General features: G+C 56.2%; 1 protein-coding gene across 1 annotated transcript; it reads left to right on the forward strand.

The window, feature by feature from the left end:
• Window positions 1–7605: 7605 nt before the first annotated feature.
• On the forward strand, window positions 7606–9374 carry INS49_013818 (uncharacterized protein; the record flags this gene model as incomplete). Its single annotated transcript, XM_043174511.1, has 4 exons — window positions 7606–7703; window positions 7961–8207; window positions 8265–8954; window positions 9015–9374. 4 exons carry the CDS (start codon window positions 7606–7608, stop codon window positions 9372–9374), a joined length of 1395 nt encoding a protein of 464 aa, XP_043021456.1.
• Between the last annotated feature and the right edge of the window lie 4891 nt (window positions 9375–14265).

Here is a 14265-nt window from a genome sequence, read left to right on the forward strand (position 1 = left end):
CCTCATGCAGGGTCTCCCAGCCTGCGCTATCCCAGGCCGCATTACTACCACACAGCATCGTACAATATCACCGGGTCTGATATCGACATGCACGCCACTGAAGATAAGACAGGCGCCTCAGCTCTTGCTGCCCATCAACGTTTCCCCTCTCCCTTTTCCCCATCCCCCATCTCCCAGCCCAAAATCCCGTTCCCTGCCAGCCCCTGCCACGCAATGCCTTGGCTCTGTTCGTCCGGGTTCATCTCGGCGAAGACGAGGCCGTAACATTGCAGAGAAGAGAGACGACAGTCTGACCCCTGGGCACGACCTGCGCCGTTACATCGCGTCGTCTAAATCTTTGGAGAATCCCGATTGCATCTTCGCCCAAGCCAGAGGACCCTTGCCTAATAGGGGCGCCGTGAGGCGGTGCAGCTGCCGCTTTCGCCACAGGCCCTTGTGTCACCGCGGTACGCCGCTCCCCTGAATCTGCTCTTCGCTAATTAGCCAGGCGACGGGCGCCAGAATTGCTGCCATGTCCCCGGCAGTGAGCGAGCGATAAAAGGACGAATCAGGACTGCGGACTGCCAAATGCAGTAGTGCGTGCCGACTGACAGCTTACGTAGTGTGCTACTATGCGCGATTGGGCACCCCCCCCCTCCACCCTCCGTTTGGCTGTAGGCGGCTGCTGCTGAACTTTGTCTCAGAGCGGTCTGGGTGGCAGTAGGCCATTCGCTGGTGTCCATCCTCCGTCGGTCGCAGGCTGGGGGCAAAAGCCGAGCATTTGCGCTACACCACAGCATCAGGGCTGTCTGGGCTGTGCGCTGTGGGTGGGTGTGACAAGGGAGCACGTGGCAGAGCATCTGCTGTGTTCATGAGGTTTGGATGTCCCAGTGGTGCGTACGGCCCGTGGGTGAGTGCGCCCCCTTCCCCCGAGCTGGCGGGTCGCTGTGGACTAGACTGCTTCGCACATAGTCATAGTCTGCATATACTTTTGCTGAGAAACCAACCTTTAGCTACCTGCGCGCGGTTTACACTATTAGGTTTCGGCAAGGGCAGAGGACACATGCGGAATGACAGAGCCCACAAGGCTTGATCGACAGCACCTTACCCTGCCAAGTTAGCAGATCGCCGTGCAGATAAACTTAAACAGATCGCTAACCCGACTTTGAATGTCCTCATCGAATTAAAAGGTTGGAGGCCTGTGGCTTGCGTGGCTGGTGCTGCGTAGACGTCGCCACAGTGGTATGCTCAGGGCCTATTGTCATCTTGGGCTCGGATTGCACTTGCTGCCTCGCCTACGCGGCGTGCCGTGTAGGATCCCATGGGGGGCACACATGCCAGACGTAGATGTGCCTACCCTTCACAGAGTATGAACGCCCGCCCGCCGCCCGCATGCACAGGCAGATAAGCTTAGCCGAGGCCCCCTCGCCCCTACAGCGCAGAACCGATAATGCCAGAGCAGGTGACTTTCTCACTCCCAGGCCCTCCAAAGGCTGTACCACCACTGCGGCCCGAGATTTGACTGGCAATGGCCGCCGGCGTATTTCCTAAAGAACGTACCTTGCTTTGGGACTCAGGTGACCCCCCTTGGCGCGTTGCACCATGCACAGGTACCTAGGTAGGTACTTCTGTAAGGTTTCCAAATAGGCACACTAGGCCCTAAGCAAAGCAGACGGCATCACTAACTGCCCTTGTGTGTCTGTCGGCCCCAGTCCCCGTGCCTGTTTGGACACGGCACAGGCGGATTGGTTTACCAAGACGCTCGCGAAAGCCCGTTTTCCATCCCAAGCCCGTGTGTGGAGCAAGCACGCGAGGATGGCTTCCACGGACCTTCTAGAAATATCATCCTGGGCATTGGCAAGCGTACACGACCACACCCACAAACATAATGCTCCTGTCTCGGATGCATTGACATTGATGCTTGCCAATCTCGGCGAACCAGACTTCCACAGCAGAGCGCGTGTCGGGCATTCCCATCTGGTCTACAACAAACGCCCAGATGCCAGGGTCGACTGCTATAGGCATCGCCATCCCTGGGAGCCTGGTCGGGCGTATTACGGCCCTGCGAAGACGTTGAGACTAGCGGAAGGGGTTAGACAATGCACGGCAGGGTCCCAAAGTCTGGTCCGATGCTTTCTTTGTTGACGATGTGGAAACACGCTTCTAGTGCAACAGACGCCTTTCCGTTACCCCAATTATCGGCTGCACCTGATATAGCCACAGCGTACTGTAGGGCTGATTACCCAGAATAGCACAACCCCAACATCGTGCGCCGTTGGACCTAGGGAGCCGACGTCGAGGTTGAATGCTGGCTGCTGTGCCTCCGGTGTCAAGGCTCCCAGGTCGGCCCGCCCTCCACGTACGGCTGGGATGTCTCGTCGGGCCCACCTCGACTTGCCGCCGGGAGAAATATCTCCTCACAGCGTATGCTATAGGCCGGCAGGGACAGCAACGGTCGTGGGTCTGGGATTGGTTTCGTTTACTGGGTGCACACCACTCACTGAGCGAGGGGGGTTGCTGTGCTGGATACCGGTACTGGGTACATTCTGTTTGCGATGGTCGCAGGTGGAGGAAAGTCTCTTGAGTGTAAAAGAGAGAAGTCGCGCATGATACAGAATGCAGGTAACAAACAGCAACGGGAGTCCCTGGACCCTGGGCTGTGCTGAGGATCGAAAAATGCCATGATGGATGAATCTTCACCATGATCGCGGAGGTATTGACGTCACAGCAGACCCGGTCTCGAGTCAAGCCGACACACAAGCCGGCGTCCGTGGGACGGCAGAAGGTTACGGTGGGCATGCAGACATGCTTGACATGCCAGGCCCCATCGACAAAATTCAACGCTGGGCCCCCGGGGGAGGCTCGGCGTGAGTGTGAGGGGAGCTCGAGGCCCACAGGGCGACCCACGCGGTCTGATCCTGAGCCTGAGCCTGAGCCTGAGCCTGATCAGACACCTGACTGACTGGCTGGCTGACTGACTGACTGAATGATTGACTGACTGGAGCACACACAGGCAGATGGGCAGATGGACAGACAGGTGGGAGGAGCATGTCTCGTCTGGCACGGAAATGCAGAATGCCATTCCCCATCGACCAGCCGTCCAATCAGGGGTCAAAGGCTGGCTTCCATCAAGCCGTCTCCAGTCTCCAGTCCCCACCGCCTGGGCATCCAATCCAGCCAGAACCCACCACAACTGCCACACCGACCTCCACCTGTGCAGCGAACGTCGAGCTCCAGCTTCCCTGCCCGGCAATCTGAACTGTCTAACCCCCACTGGCTGTGCTCCCCTGCTCCCCTGCTCCCCTGCTCCCCTGCAGAGCCTGACTTGCCTGACTTGCGAATTGGCTTTCGCTGTGACGTCACCGCGACCTGGCGCAATGAGGGTGAAGGCCTAAAACCCAAAACCTCCGACTGGCAGCGCCCCAGCAGACGACCGCTCACCCGCGCCCACTACGCGGTCCACTGTGCAGCACGGCACAAAAACTGAGAGCAAGTCCCCATGGCAAGATTCCAGAGTTGTGTGTAATGCGCCCGTGCCGGGCCGTATGTAGATAGATGTCTTCTCACACCAGCGCGACTTGCCTCGGCTGCACCACAGCAGTGACCGACCGAACCATACTTGCATCCCCTGCCATGGCAATTGACAATTACCGTCCAGTGGAAGGGCCTCGGAATACCCTCCTTTTCACCAGCAGGATGGGGACCCCGTTGCGTCCCCCTTGCGTCACAATTCACACGGCCGACGCACATCTGCGGCGCGAGTCCCTCCTGGCGAAGCAGTCGGCTCAGGGAAGTTGACTCGCTCTCGGAGACAGGCCCCGCCCGCAACCTTCCGCACGCCGCTGTCTTATTCTATGTGTCCATGTACGGACGTATCAGGGCCCCCCGGGACCTACTGTACGTACCGAAATACTTGTACCGTACCTAGGTGTCGTGGGAGGACCTGCCGAGGGTGGGTGGTGTGAGCGCACACCACTCTTGTTGCTCCCTGCATCCCGTCCTTTTTTCCTCTCGAGAGGGAAAATAAGTGCGTGCCCCTCTCTGTCCGGTTAGACGGGCCCTGTGCACGTCCGCCCGGCCCATCGGCTGTCGCAGTACACCGTGCAAACAAGGACCCCAGCAACGGAGTTCCCAAGATCATAAGAATGTCGTCATTGTGGGGACGTGACAGCTCGCTTCTTCCGCCCTAGCCTCTTTTCGTCCAGCGACGCGAGATGTCATCGAAACCTCCCGAGCGGCGCCCCGACAGGGACTGACTGCATGCAAGGACGGGGCCCTTTTGGTTCTTTCGTCTTTCGGCGTGCGTCTTGCGTCCTGACCATGTGGCCACCATGCTTTGTCACTGATTACAAAAGGGGTTTGCGAACCAAGGCGGATTCCACACCGTCAGCATCATTGTGCTCGGTACGCGGTACCAATGATGGCAACGAGAGGCAAATCCCACCGCTGGCCGGCCTCCCCCTGTGTGCGCAAACGCCACCCTATTAGACTACCACCTCGTCGGCGGCAGAATTGGGTTATAATAAGAATATCCAAGACCAAGTACTCATCCCTTGGCCCGACATGTCCTGCCTGATTGGGCTGTGCACGACACATCGTCTGGGCTTCACTGGATGAACGCTTTGGGATTGCATGTGCTCAAACAACTAAGGCGCTCACCATATCCCGACCGGCCTGGCTCAACCAGTGCCCGGTAAAATACTGTCTCGATGGACGCGATGCGGTCAGTATCTCAGAGCAGGTTTCACCAAAGCGTTCTGTGTGCCCAAAGTGTGTGTGCACCCGCATGTGTGTGCACCCGCATGTGTGCACACACACACACACACACACACACACACACACCTACCGAGTGCTGGCCGCCCCAACTGGGCCCGTCAGCCCGTCAGCCCCAACGTGCTGATCCAGGGTCCAAGAAACCATGCAACAATGCCGAAGAGCTAGAGCCAGGATTTTTTTCTAGAAGCACCTTGGGGATGCCGATCATCAAACGATTTCCTCCCACACATATACCCAACATGTTTGGATGCCGAGATACGAGCTCGTGTGCTCTCCTCCGCGTCCCACTCCGGCAAGGACCACCGATCGCACAAGATGGGGTCGGCCGCGCAACCTGTGTTGGCGATGACGGGAGGGATGACAGGTACCCTTGACCGTGGTTCCCACGGCTCCCGTCCCGGATGTGTCCTGGCTGTGTAAGCGGGCTGGCGGGCGGGCTGTCAATTTTGAGCTGGTGGCCGGAGATGGGTCGACGATCATTTCTCGACGCGGCACACGCAAACTTGGCCGCGGCGTCAATAATGCAACGGCTCGCGCATGGGCCCTGCGTCCCATCCTCGTACCCAGATAACCATAGATATGTTTCCATGAGTGCATCACTTATTTTTGGCACGACGATCGGGCTCTCTGGGCTCAAGTTGACCTGTCAACTCGATCGGTGACGGCTGTACGTACCCATTGTGTCCAAGCTTTGCCCTCCGGGCTACCCAGCCAGCCTGCGGCTTGTTGGACCCTGAATATCACGGCGGTCATCTCTGGGTCGTGTTGGGTCCTCCTCGGGCGCACTAACCAACCGAGATGGTACCGCCAGCCTGTACAGTGAACTGTGTAAAGTGGGATGGATGACATGCTCAGGGGTTCGTCGAGCAACGGTCGGTAGGTATGGGACCGGCCGCTGGCGCAAACCTTCTCTCCGGCCCCAGAGCCCGCCCCCGGTTGCCACGGACGTGGGTGAGCCAGATGAAGAGACCTCGTGTTCAACAATGTGTTGTCCGGATACGACGTCTCGGGACGGGGGAGCTTCGGCAGTGGGTGCCCGTCCCGGGGCTTCGGCGTTCGTGGGCCGGGGTCCCCAAGAGTGGGATGGGAATAAGAAATAAAATTATACTGTGTGTGTGTGAGTGAGTGTGTGCGTGTCTGTCTTGCTTTCCCGTCGGCTAAAGAAGTCCATCCAATATCGCAGCATGCTCGGTACAATTGTAGGCAGGTAGTCTATACCTCTGCTTGTCTCGTGACATCGTCTGTGTGCACAAGATCTACACTCCTACCTGTGCGATCACGAGCCCCTCAAAGACGAATCCTTGCCCTATTGCTTCATCTTGGGCGGCGGTGATCGCTTGGAGAAAGGCATCCCTGGTTCACGAGATATCGCCACAATGACTCTGTGACAGGCTTGAATCGCATCAGCCATGTCTGCGCGCGTATCTGACGGTAAATGGTCATCAAAGCGCTGCGGGCGTCTTGAATGATACACACACCCTCGAGCCCAGCGGCGTGGAAAGAGCAGAGTATGCGATTTGACGTCAGGGGCCGAGTCAGTTTTTGAGTTCGTACCGAACAACTTGGTTGCATTTGTGAGCAGGAACCTCCTGTCACGGTTCCCAAACTCAGGGTCCCCAAATCCCATGGGCGCAGGGCCGGGCGATGACGCCGGGTGGGAAAACATTGGGTACAACATTGGGTACAAACACGATGCGCTTGAAACCGCGCAGAAAGCGTGCAATGGTCTGTCAGTTGGGTTGGTTAAAAAGAACAAAGCGTCTCCGTCCATGTCCCATCGGGAGATGCGTAGATGAATCCTCATCTCCAAACGGACATAGTTATCTCCATGTGGACAGCCTTCCAGATCCGGCCAACTGACCCTGGGACGGACTCGAGGCCCCAAAGAGCTGTGGTCCGCCCATTTGCTGGCCTCATCCCGGCCGTGGAGAGATTCACAGTCTGAGACGACGGCAACGTGCCGAGGCATGCTGCTGGGCGGCCTGGCATTGGCATGCTGACATAACAGGCAACCCCGCGGACATCCTGCTGCATCCTGCGATGTCTCCCTGAGCCATGCCCGTCCAAGATTGCGATGGCTGAATTCGTCACCCATACTTGAACCCTTGAAATTGCCCAATCACACAAGGAGGGGAGGCGGATGTGAGTGGTGTTCTGTGAGGTGAGGTTGTCGACGGGTAGGACGGGGGAGAGTATGCTCGTGGCTGAATGATTGGTCGCGGTGCACCTGTACGTTTCCTTGTGTCTCGCCCGTCATGTGCAACGGGCGAGGCTGCGATAGCGAGCCGCAGCAGGCTCAGCTGCCCCTCCATCTTTCCCAGCCTGGGTCCTCAGACTGTCGCAGCGAAGGCACCTGGACCACCTGGACCATCTAGTCTGCTATTGCAGTAGGCCACCTACCTACCGGCCTAGGTAATAGTCTACCTAGGTAGTCAGATGTTCAGGAGACGAGGTAGACTGGCCTACCGACTGCGTGGGTGAGACGGGATGCTATTCAGGCCCAAGCTGCTTATCTTATCGGGGTCCCCCGATTGCGCATTCTGCTACGCTGCGGTCTGGCCTCGCCTCGCCTCGCCGTGCGCAGTCCCCCTTCCATCACATATTCTTCCTGGTCCGACTGACGACTCGCGGATCTGTCTGCATCACCGCCATTCCCTAACCCCTACCAAGGTCTAGACACCTTTCACGAAGCCAGAAGGTGCTTCTTGCCCCCTTTTCCCTCGCACTCTTCACCTGATCGTGTCTGTCGCCTCGGGAACACGCAGCGGTGATCATAGGAGACGCTTCGTCCTCGCAAGCCGGGCCTCTGCCCCTTTGTCCCGCTGTCTCGCCGCCCCCCTGCCCTCCAAGATGTCAGCATCGGGTGCCCCTCCGACGATAGCCCCTCCCCCAGAGGAAAACCACAGCGACAGCTCCAAGCTACGCATCTTCATCGGTATCCTCAAGAAGTGAGTGTCTGTCTCGAACCGCCCACCGCCTCCCGTTCAATCTCGCTCGGTGCCGCCGTTCCACCCTGGCCTATATCGTGTTTGGCATGGGTTGCGACAACTCGAAACACCAGACCAGGTCCACGACCCCAGCCAGACTTGGGGCTGCCTTGACGAGCCCTCGCTGTCCGATGCTTGGCTGTGGTGCCGCTGCGATGCTGCGTTGCTGCGCGGACGCGGTGGAGTGGTGTTGACGACGCTGACATGCAACTGCGCAGGTTCATTGGTGTTGCCGACCTCGCCTCTGTCCGCTTCTCTCTGCCCTCCCAACTCCTGGAGCCCACGCCTAACCTTGAGTACTGGAACTATCTCGATGCGCCCAATGCGTTCATAGCCATCGGGACCTCCGACGACCCTGTCGACCGCATGCTGGAGGCTCTGCGCTTCTGGTTCACAAAGGATCTGAAATATGCAAAGGGAAAGCCATGCAAGCCATACAATTCTTGCCTAGGCGAGTTTTTCAGGGTATGTCCCGCTCGCTTGCCTTTCGTGGCGTGCCGCTGATTGTATGACGTTGTGTAGTGCAATTGGGAGGCCGAGGATAATGCCCCGAGGATCAAGACCAAGGACGTCACCGCCGGCGGCAGTGTCCCTGGCAGTGGTGCATCCAGCCTCAAGTCTGGCAAGCTAGCTGGACTGGGCTCCGGTGGCTCGCGAGCAGCCTCTACCGTATCAGTCCCGCAGACGGCCAAGGACCCGACAGCCCCAGTCGTGCGCATCTCATACCTGACTGAGCAGACCTCCCACCATCCTCCGGTTAGTGCCTTTTATGTCGACTGCCCTGACAAGGGCCTTCATGCCTGCGGGTTCGATCAGATCAGCGCCAAGTTCACCGGCACATCCATCAAGGTCAGCCCAGGAGAGCACAATTTGGGCATTTTCATCACGTTGGAAAGGAGGAACAATGAGACCTACCAGTTGAAGCACCCGGCAGCTCATCTGGGCGGTCTCCTCCGTGGGGCCCTCAGCGTGAGCGTGGGGGACATGGCCTATATCACTTGTCCGCAGACGAAGCTGAAGGCAATCCTCAACTACTACGACGAGGGATGGCTGCGGGGTTCGACCAACAAAATGGACGGAGTTGTCTTCAAGTACGACCCCGACAACGACGACAAGACGAAGATCAAGGACGTTCCTGAGGAGGACATTGTGATAAGATTGCACGGCGCATGGAAGGAAAAGATCCAATTTACCACAGGACCCAAGCCATTTGTACGTTTTGGGGTGCTCCGCTCTGCTTGTCAACTGTGCGTGCTGACCGCCTTCTTGCAGGATTCCCACCCTCCAGAGGCGAGAACAACTATTATAGATATCGAACCCCTCAGTGTGGCCCCCAAGTCTCTCCCGCCCATGGATCAGCAGCTTCCTCACGAGTCGTTGAAACTCTGGAGCGGGGTGACAGATGCCATTGTGAGCAAACAGTTCTCCAAGGCCACAACAATCAAGCAGGACCTGGAGGAAGCGCAACGCGAGAAGGCCAGGGAAAGGGAGAAGTCGGGCGAGGAGTTCAAGCCGGTCTTCTTCAAACAGGTCACAGGCAACGGCGGACAACCCGAGTTGACTGAGAAGGGCCGGGAGGTACTGAGGCGAGCGCAGAAGGCGGAATGGGATCTGGATGGCGTTGTGCCGTGAGTGAGCAGCTGTGCGACACGACTTTTTTTAATCTGGTTATTCCTTCCTTCTTTATAATCGTTTAAGGCAGGTCTCGGCCGCTTGAGCGCGGGCTGTTCTGGAGGTGAGCGGGGGCTCTAACCCTCACTTCATCTGAGGTTGCATGGCTCTCTGGATCGGGGGCGGCGTTGCTCTCTTGTACACCCGTCATTTCTCGGGTTCATGTTTCGCACAAGAACTGGCGATACAAGGTCAGGCACAGACACACACGCGCGACCACACATACACACACATACACACACATACACACACACATACACATATACTTACAGCTTATACACGCGCGCGCATTCGCCGCTCGGTATCTGGAATTGGGCGTTCAGGATAGAACCAGGCTGCATCTCCAATGTCAAACAAGCTTTCGGCTCTCGTCTTAGCAGTGATATAATTACATGACTATTTTGTAGGTGCATAATTGTATCAGTTGCGTGCTTTGGCCCGCGGGTATCCCAAGGGCTTCCACCGTCGCTGTGTGCTTCGGAAAACCATACAGAGACAAACTGATTCTATCTAAAGTCGGGAGTTATTCTGCAGGATATTGTCGTGCGGAAGACTGTGCGTTAGGTAGGTTGTACCTTGGACGCGCCTTGAGAACCCTACATTGCCAAATTGTGTGTCGTCTTATGTCCCAAGGCGAGGTTGTACCTGGTTGGATCGAATGTGACGCCATCGCACCTGGCCGGCGTTGTGTACTGCAAAGTGAGGAACAGCGAGATATTCAGATCACCATGCCACATGTTGAGCTTTGAAGATGTATCAAACCAGTGCTATACTCGAAAGTGTATTCAGAATGAAGTTGGCCGATACGCTTCAGGCTAAGGAGACGTGTTGGTCGACTATAATATTGCAATGGCGAGCGTTCCCTTCTTGCTAAGGGATCCCGGGATCCCGAGTGATCAGCACAGCGCGTTTCGTATTTGCTGTAAACGTGTGGATGAGCTAGGACATAGTGGCTTTGCTGGAGTGATGATCAGAAACGGTGTGCTTGGCCCTAGATGTGGGAAGTAGATGTTCTGGCCTTTCGTTTGTATTTGGTTATCACACAGCACTTTCGAAGCACGCGATGTTTTTTTTTTTGCCAGAAACTCGTCAGCCGCACAGCTTGGCTGATCTTTGAGAAGGGGCCTTTGGCTGGCACTCGAACCCAGCATTTATGGACAGCCGAGGGCACTCGTGTTTATCAAGCTCTCTTGTAGGTAACTAGTCACCATGGCCACAACTATGCTACTTGCTGGTCGACGGGACTTTTCTGCGTTCAATCGAACAAACAGCGTCACAGGAGTACCAAGGTCGACTATTTTAAGTCGCGTGGGCATGTCGGGACGCAGAAGAGTGTTAAACCCTGGTCATTTTCGTAAGCACACTTTTCTTTCGAAGGCGAAGCAAAGTCTTGGAGGCGGAAGCGTCCGAGTTGAATTTGGTCATAGAAGACACAGTGGATTCTTCTACATATGTAGCTAGGTAGTGGAAGCAGCATCTTGCTCTCCGGGTAAAGTATTCATAGTCCGACTTGGTTGGGGCGAAGCCACGAAAATGAAAGAGCGCTTCCAGCAACATGAACTTTGGGACTTCGAAAGCCCGGGCTATACTAGAAGGTAGGAGCTTAAGATTATGGCTCAGGAGCTCCAAAAGTGATAACTTCCACAGATGAGCCAAATAGAACACCGTTTGCAGCGGAACTTTGCATAGTGGCAGGGAAAGCCAACCAGAAAAGACGGAGATTTCGATAGTGAGCATGCCTTGTCAAGGGATATTCTTACAAAATGACATTGTGCCATGGGGTGCTTCCCAAGCAGCAGATTTTCTTCATTTCGAAAGGGTTTATGCCGCTGGGAAGATCTCCCGCCTAAAATAATTTGCATGACTGGGGGCCATCACTCGATGGGTGTCTGGCTCCATAGTACCGGCAAGGATTCTAGAGGAGGTCGCAATCGACCAAGTATCACTATTGTAAGTCTTCGGGTATTGTTGAAGACATTCTGATCCTTTCTCCTTATAACGACGAAGACATTTGCAGCGTTGGTTGGAGATGACGTCTTTCGTGTAAGGAAAACTTCACCCCACGAGTTGGATAACCAAAGCTGCACTCCACCCCGGAGTAATATGTATTCCCGGAATTCAGTCACTCATATCGAGACATACAGACACTTACCCACAGCAGGAGCATCATTATAGTCCTATGCATGCTTTATGGTAGTTAATGTAATTAGCGGAACTGCTGAGTTGGTCTTCCGTGGTTGTGTAGATGATTATAAAAGGATAGTGAGATACTGGGCGGACTAGATTGGAGAGATCGGGGTTCATCTTGAAGGAGCCTAAGCATGGGAGCAGGATTGAGCCTATGCACGAGAAGATGTACCGTACCTGGGATCGATCGATATCTTTCTGTAGCCAGTCACCTATAAAACATACAATCCAGCCGGCCCCATAGGTGGAGAGGAGTTCCCCGGAGACCGCTAATATCGAATAACCGTCTCGCCTGAAGTGGTTCACATCAGCGCGTTGCTTGCTTGAGGAAATTTGAGCGGACATTTGAGTGCACCGATTGATGGGATGCGTATTGAAGCTGTCCGGGGAACATAGCAGCATCCTGGCCACCAGTTAGAGTAAATTACTAAAAGCAGATACCCGTGCCATACCTTGGAGGAGGGGATTATCGTCCCTACCGGGGTTGTCTGTGGTCGATAGAACATTCTGTCTGCTTGCCCGGGTTACAAATGCTTCGTCAAACCGCCACTGTCACGGTGGCTCAGTAAAAGGCCCGCACGCACGCGCGTCGGGACACACTTATATACAGCCCCTCGCTAGCCCGCTACTTGATCTCGGAGGCAGGCTCAGACAGCTGAGGCATCGCCGTCTCGAGCCAACAGATCCCCGAAGGACACGAGGGCGTTTTGTCGAGCCAGAATTGAGCTGTTTAGCACAACCATGCTCAGTAAATCATCGGGAGAGTAAAGTCAAAGGACGGTTCAGATATTGCTCCCGCCCGGGATTTCTCTCAGTCTCCATGGTAAAGAGGGCGGATAGCTATTGATGCCAGACCGGAGCAGGCTTGTTGGCCCTGAGCGTTGGGCCAAAGGAGCAAGCAGCGCCTTGGGACGAAGGTTCTGCTGGAACTAGGTAGTTAGGTAGCCATCGGCGCACGGCATGCCTCAGTAAAGTCGCGCAAGTGTGCAAGCCAAACTAGGAGAACAAGATTGAGACGACGGGCCAACATGTCTCGCTGAGAAATGCTATCCTACGTTGCAGCGTGCATGGGTACCGGCTTTGGCTGGTCTCGTGGGCCGGATCTTCGACTCGGCCGAGTGGTGGATGGGGTGGAAGACGGTGGATCACTGCCCTATCAGATAGCACACAGGTCGACGAGTTGGAGGGGAAAGCAATAGACTTTGCCAGATAGCAAGAGCCGGTGATGAATTATTTGGCAATGTGATTCGACCATGTGATGTTGAACACCTGGCAGGTATTGCATACCTAAGTAGGTAGAGATTTTTTTGATTTTTTTTTGGCTTGGGGGTCAGGTACTAAGGTACCGAGGCATGCACCTTTGCACGGCAATTCATGCGGGAGCTATGCCAAACTGAGAATAGCTCCGCCGTCCTGCTCCCAAATATCGATCTTGGGCCTGAAGGCGGAAAAAAGGCACTAGGTGTTTACCTACCTAGGTAGTGACACCCTGGGCAGGCTGGCATCAGTGTTAGTCATAAGCTGATTTGTGTCTCCCTGCACTAACGGGCGACATTACCTGCGCGGGACCTGGCCCGGTGCCCAGGCCCAAGGCCCAAGGCCCAGGCCGTGCTGACTGAGCTGCACAGGCGCGCAGGTGGTCCCTACACAAGCAGCCCGGCCCTGCCATCCAGGTACCTGTCCACGGGCGCCATAGGGCCCGTGGCAGAGAAATAGGGAGAAAAAATAAAAAGGGAAAAAAACTTGGCGAGCCAAAACAACACCCACGGGCACGGCTGCAACTCTGCATCTGCCTCGCCTGCCTTGCCTCGCGTCTTCCTGTCCTCCCTCTCCTCCCGTCCCCTTCCCTCCCCTCCCCTTCCCTTCCTCAGCCCAAGCAAGGTCCAAGACGCTCGCCCACCGCACCCTGCCGCGCTGCCAATTGTTCCCTCCGCGGGTGCTTTCCCTAGCATTTTCTCTTTCACCTGGTTTTCATTCTTCCCTGTCCTCCTCCGTGCGGTCCAGGTCAGCCATAGCCCAGGTAGGTAGCCTCCTCTTCTTTGTCCCCAGTCCCGTCACCTCAACCCTTTCCGCCTCGCCTCGCCTCGCCGCCGTTGTCTTGTCCTCGTGCCTTGCGCTGCTCTTGTCCGCCCGACAGTGCCTTGCCTCCTCGATGCCCGGCAAGTCCTGCTAGGCGAGAACGTTGCTTGCGTGAGGGGCCCGAAGCTGGAGCCGTATCTTTGGCACCAGGCTGACTGTGCACAACTTGTGCCTGGCTTGGCTCGAACACTCCCATCTGCACTCTGTCGTCAACCTTTCACTAACGCTCCTCGTCTCGGCTCCTCAGCCACCAGCGCAGCCCCCGCCAACAAGTCACCGAGAAAGATACACGACGGGTCAGAGTCAAAGCACTGCCAACCGCTCCCACGCCACCCGCCCCACTCCATCTCTGTTTCACGCGCCGTGGACTCTGCCGCGCCTGTCTGCACCTTGTCCAAGCCAGTATCTCTTCCGCCGACCAGCCGCGCTTCTCGACAAGCAAAGCTTGACCTACGCGAAGAAAGACAGCGATTCCACGGGAATCCTGCCTGTACCGCACACGAAAACCAGCCGAACAGTGCCAGACCGACCGTTCTTCACCCATCCATCCACTCTGCATCACGATCACCTGTGGCTTTAACTAGTC

The sequence above is a fragment of the Diaporthe citri genome (genome assembly GCF_014595645.1).
Source record: "Diaporthe citri strain NFHF-8-4 chromosome Unknown scaffold_7, whole genome shotgun sequence".
Classification (NCBI taxonomy): domain Eukaryota; kingdom Fungi; phylum Ascomycota; class Sordariomycetes; order Diaporthales; family Diaporthaceae; genus Diaporthe; species Diaporthe citri.